The 6,113-nt window shown below is 30.3% G+C and overlaps 1 protein-coding gene across 1 annotated transcript; it reads left to right on the top strand.

The window, feature by feature from the left end:
* Positions 1-1,140: 1,140 nt before the first annotated feature.
* On the top strand, positions 1,141-1,968 carry LOC108816029 (protein SMALL AUXIN UP-REGULATED RNA 12). Its single transcript, XM_018588590.2, has one exon. It carries the CDS (start codon positions 1,191-1,193, stop codon positions 1,632-1,634), a length of 444 nt encoding a protein of 147 aa, XP_018444092.1. The 5' UTR covers positions 1,141-1,190; the 3' UTR covers positions 1,635-1,968.
* Positions 1,969-6,113: the final 4,145 nt, after the last annotated feature.

Below are 6,113 nucleotides of genomic sequence, written 5' to 3'. Positions count from 1 at the left end.
ATTCAGAATGTTTGATCATATATAATTCAAATTGTCTCACAGATAATTATAGTCAATTAAAATGTATAGTTTTAAGTTTAACATTACTAAAATAATACTTATAATAATATTTTGCATTGTTATTTTTGATGAACTTTTAATATAAAAATAAATCAGATAAACAATATGAGAGGACTAGTTAATCAACCGAATTTGCATGTCCACTTTTGTTAGTCGTTGGATATGAACTAGTAAGCTATGTATGAAACTATGTACCAAGTACCTTTATAGGAGATCGAAATATAGAATATCATCAGTTTATTATATTTGCTTCTAACGTTTGAACACTTTGATTATAACCAAACAGAACATGCATGAACATAAAAGAAAGAAATTGACTCTAATATGTCCCTAATCAAATCCCAAAGCGATGTCTGAACTCTTTCCAAAGACTGGTCGTCTTATCCAACACTACCACATGCTCTTACTTCCCTACCATTTCTTTTTCTTTTAAAGTGACACTTATTTATTCAATTAATAGAATTCAATCCTTTCTCATCGCTAAATTCATTAGCCTAATTATTAAAGACCTTGAATAATCAGCGGATAGATTACACATGTCGAATCTATCACCTACGAATGCTTCGTGCACATCCAATGTATGGAGAAGAAAAATACATACTAAAATCTTTGGTTCTCTCTTCTAAACAAATCGTTTTGAAATTAATTTCCCAATCATCTGATCAGCAAAACTAATTTCCCGAATCTTAACCCATCATAAATCTATACAGAAAACATATAAGTATCTCTAAGTCTATTCTACTTTTCATTTCAAGTTTTATTTTAAAATGTTTTAAACTCTATCTTACAAAAATTAATTGTAAGTAAAAAATAATTACTCTCCAAAATTCGAGCATAGTAATCAATTTTTTTTTTTAAATCCACTTCTCTAATTTCATATTAAAAAATATATAATAAAAATATAATGCGATTATATTTTAGAATAACTCAGTTTTGAAAATAAAAATGGAAATGATATATTACAAAAAAAATTAGGACCACAGAGAATCTCGTAAATATTTCGAGGACCAATGGCATTGTTTCACTTCCTTTACTATATAAACTTCGTCCCTCGCAAACTATCATAACCCCTCTGACATTTTCTCTCTTTAATCACTTAACCAGAAAATTTTACTTAAACCGAAAAAAAAATGGCTGGAGGTCTCGGAGAATGCAGTAAGATCCGCCACATTGTGAGGCTGAGACAGATGCTACGACGGTGGCGCGACCAAGCGCGAACGTCTTCTTTCCGCCGCAGCGTACCGTCGGATGTACCGTCAGGACACGTGGCGGTCTACGTGGGTAGCAGCTGCAGGAGATTTGTGGTGCGCGCGACGTATCTGAACCACCCCGCCCTGTGGGATCTTCTGGTTCAGGCGGAGGAAGAGTTCGGTTTCGTGAACCAAGGTCCTTTGGTTTTCCCTTGCGAAGAATCGGTTTTCGAGGAGTCGATTCGGTTTATTTCTCGGTCAAGAGGGTTTACTTGTTGTCCGGATGATGTCAAGAAGAACTGCCACGTGGAGCTCAGAAGCGATCGATGGATTGAATCTCGGCCGTTGCTTAACGGCGTCTCCGAGAAAGCAATATGGTACTGAATCATTTTGTCGGCAACGTACGTACAGAGTAAATAGAGTAATAAAAAGAGAGCCGTTGTACTTGACTCCGGTTCGACTCGCCATGTTAGCTCTTTATTTATTTATTGGTTCCTTTCTGTGTGAGGCGGCGAGTTTACTGAGCTGAGTTAGACGCGGTGGCGAATACAAAAGAGATGGCCGTTGAATGTGATTTAAAATTGATTTTGGCTCTATCTCCATCCAGTTGAATTAAATTGTATAGATTATTTTTAATAATTGGAGAAATTTGATTACTGATTCTAAACATCTGTGTGTAAGATTCCAGCGGATTAATGTAATGGAGATCGTTCTATTTTTTTTTTTTTTTTTTTTTTGTCTCTTGAGGAAATCTCTACCCAGAAATCTCTGAAGGTGGAGTCGAACCCCGGTGCCACTTAGCCACTAGACTAAGGCTGACCCGGCAGAGATCGTTCTATTTATAAATGGTTCTATTAAGCACAACTTAGTCTAGATAGATGAGTGGTTAAGCCAATTAATAGTTCTTTTTGTAATTTCGGAATAACTATAGACTAAAATTTAAGCTAACATAATGACATTAATTTTTTTTACTGTAAACTACCCTCTCTGTTTCACAAAGAGTGTCACTCATACATTTTTCACACACAGCGGCGAATCTAGGAAAATAATTTTGTGGGGATATAAAAAAAAATAAAAAAGGAAGTTGAAGGCTTGGGAGGGGTTTGAACCGTGGACCAGAGGGGCAAGCAAAAGATTTAAGCCAACAATGCTAAGGAAAGCTTATTGTTTCATATGCAAATTGATTTATTTCTATAATTTGTGGGGCACATGCCTCCTCCCTAGACAACAAAATTTCGCCAATGTTCACACATATTAAGAAATTCATTAAAATGCATTTATATTTTCATTAATATCACATATTTAACCAATAATATTTTAGATAAATAAATTTATTTATAAAATCAATGCATTTTTCAATTAATTTTGAACTGAAAAGTTGTATAAATTGCATTAATATTGTAGAATAATAGTATTTTTTATGAAACAAGAAAAATGAACTAAAATGACACTTAATATAAAACAGAAAGAGTAGTTTATAAGGTTTTATGAATATTTTGCATAAATAGTTATCTGATATATTGCTGGTAATTTCCTAAATTAAAATATCATTTACTATTTACCTATACTACAAAACATATTGTACAAAACATATTGCACGTAGACTGAAAACACTAATTAAACTGATATATTCTTCCGGTAACTATTTACCGTTAAATAAATAATTTAACAGTTAAATTATTATAATATAAGTGTTGAAAAATAAAATATAATGATATAAATGATTTGATGTTGAAAAAACTCAAGATATTATAAGAAGAAAGCGAAAAGCCGCCGACAACATATGTCATCTTTTAAAGATTTTTAATATTTTCATATTTTTCAGTTACTTAAAATTAATAATTTCATTATATACTGAAAATATATTTTTACTTTTTATATAAAAATTGATCATTTTATAATTTTTCATAAATAAAGACCAGTTTTATTTAATCTAAACATAAAAATGATTATTAATTAGTAAAATAAGATGTCAAATTTTGTTAAACAAAATTATTGTACTCTATAGAATTTAAATATGTGTCGAATAAAAAGCTAAATAAAGAAAAAAATTATATGAAGTGTCAAAAGATAGAGGAAGGGTCTTGAAACGTGAACCATTGTAGAAAACCTGACCAATAATAAAATTCCCTACTATACATATATGGTATGTAGACTGAAAACATTATTTAATTGATGTATTCCCTCCCCTCACCCCCGCCCCGAAATATCTTTGAGGTGATATGTAGGTAGTAGTATATAGTCTGAGCCCATTGGTCTGAGCTAGTTGTTTTTTTGTACCACGTACATTAATAAAATTTATAAATTTAACTATACTTAAAAATAAAAGTATTAGTATATTAATTTTTGTTATTTTATTACCAATATTTTGACATAAATTAGTTGAATATAAACTAAAATAAATAAATTTGTTCATTTACAATTATATTTAGGAATATAAATATAAAATATAAAATAATAATTGTAGATAATTTTTTTCTATTTTTTGCTTAATATATATTAAATCAACTTGTATAAAATTGAGAAAATATTTTTGATATAAAATTTGTATAATTATCAAACAAATAATATATAAAACAAATTAATGATATTACGATTAAAATTTTATAATCTTTTTAAAAATGTTAAAAAGTGAAACTATTTTTTTATAAAAAATATATAGTTATAAAAAATAGAAATAAATAATATTTAAAATGTAACATATTATCATATTCTATTATTATATTATTTAGTATTATAGTTGAATATATTTACTTTTATAATGATGTACAATATACTACCATATTCTAAAAAAATTACAAAAAATATAAATTAGCATTAAATATAATTTTTACGTAATATTTAATCATTATATGTGAAATCACTTTGCAAATAATTTATAGAAACGTTTCAACAATGAACCTCTAAAGTTTAAATAGAAAAATAAGTTTGTGTGAATTTACTACTAAAAAATATTTTAACTTTTTAACTTCTGCGAGGTTAAAGTAGTTTATAATTGGACCGTAGTAATTGGAAAAAAAAAGAAGGAAACAAATCCGACCAGGTCATGTGAAGGATAAGATTATCAGTAATAGCCACTTTGCTCTGTTTTCACTCTCATCAAACTTTTTTGCACGTTCTTCGAACAGTGAAAGGTACAGTCTACGGTACATAATTTTGTCATATTGGTGGTTTTCTTTATTTCGCCGTAATCTACTTTAGAATGTTCAGACAGCCTGGGTTTGTGCTAATAAGAGAGTTTGGATTCTGGTCTAATTCGTTTCCTTCCCCCGCTTTGTTTATATGGAAGAAAACATGGCTAGGTTTATCAGAAAACAATGTGATAATGAACAAAAGAGATATATTTGTAATCGGCCAAGTAAAGTTGCTTGTTTTGATCTCCGAAGACATAGATAGAGCAGATGGTTGAACTTAAATTTAAACGGTAGTGAAAATATATTTGTAGACTTGTAGCCAAAATGAAAAGGAATCTAGCATCTCAAAAGAGTTACACTAGCATCAACCTACATAGTAACAATCACCGATAAAAGCATAAACAAAATACATATGACATGATCCTTTTTCTCTTGCATCCACAAATATAGGACACTCAGAACACGTCATGTACTTGATATTGTACACCACACAAAACTTCACATTACATATGATGAATACATAAAGGACCAATATATGCTTACGCATATTATTCGAGGAATAGTATGCAGCATGAATTTTTAGTATGAACTGAAAGTCGAGTTGGGGTTGAGAAAGAGAAATGACGCCACGCCATGCACGTGGATCTACCTCAATTGAAACCAACGGTGAATACTGTGTTAGAAAAGACTATGTTTAAAGCCCCTTTTAATATGGTACGAGTGAAAGCGAATCTTGGTCTAAATCTGATCAACGTGACGGATATAGTCTTCTCCAAATGGTCAAAAGAACAATGTAGGGTAAAGATAGTTGCAGCCAGGAAGGAGATCAATGACGAGGAAGATGTCCTTTTGATACAACAATTATTTAGAATAAAAATGATGAGAGTAGTGAAAAAAATAGAAGATGAGAGATTCGTTCCACAGGACAGCGAAGTGAGGCCCAGTGGGATTGAAGCCTTGACCTTACATTTTTACCCTTGTTCTTCTAATGATTATACGTTCAACTATACTATACACTGGACTGATAGATTCATAATAAATAACTAGATTCTGACCCGCCCTTATTTTTTTGTTGTTTTTTCAATATAAAGATTGATAATTCTTCGTTTTAATTATATAAACTGTGACATGATCAAGTCTCAATTATGCGGGTTTGTTACAGTGTGTACAGTATGACGAAATTTAAAATGCGTCACAACCATTTTATGTTTGTAAATAAATTAAATAATGGTTTTATCCAGTGTTTTGAAATCCGACCCGGACCCGCGGTTGAACCGGAAAACCCGGTGACCGAAAAAAAATTTGGGTTGGGTTTTGTAAAAAACCCAAAATTTAAAAACCCGCAAAAACCCGCTCAAACTAACTAAAACCCAAAACCCGGTACCGGTTGAACCACCGGTTGAACCAGTAGATAAATTTTTTTTAGTTGTATATCAAATAAAAATAAAAATATAAAAAGTTAAGTTAAGTATTCTAAATGTTTATTAAACATAAAATATATACATATCCAAATTATTATTTTATGTTTTAAAGATATTTAGAAAGTTTGTAACTTTAGTTTTATATATTTTTATTTTATTTTATTTTATTAGCTAATATATTATTATATAATAAAACAAATTTATTTATTAATATGCGGTTCACCCGCGGTTTACCTACGGTCGACTCAATGACCTAGTAACCCGGTAAATCGTCCGGTTCAGTGTCCGGGTCGGTTTTCAAAACATTG

The sequence above is a fragment of the Raphanus sativus genome, chromosome 7 (assembly GCF_000801105.2).
Source record: "Raphanus sativus cultivar WK10039 chromosome 7, ASM80110v3, whole genome shotgun sequence".
Lineage (NCBI taxonomy): Eukaryota > Viridiplantae > Streptophyta > Magnoliopsida > Brassicales > Brassicaceae > Raphanus > Raphanus sativus.
Note: the sequence above shows the minus strand (reverse complement) of the source record. Positions and strands in the feature narration are given on the sequence as shown.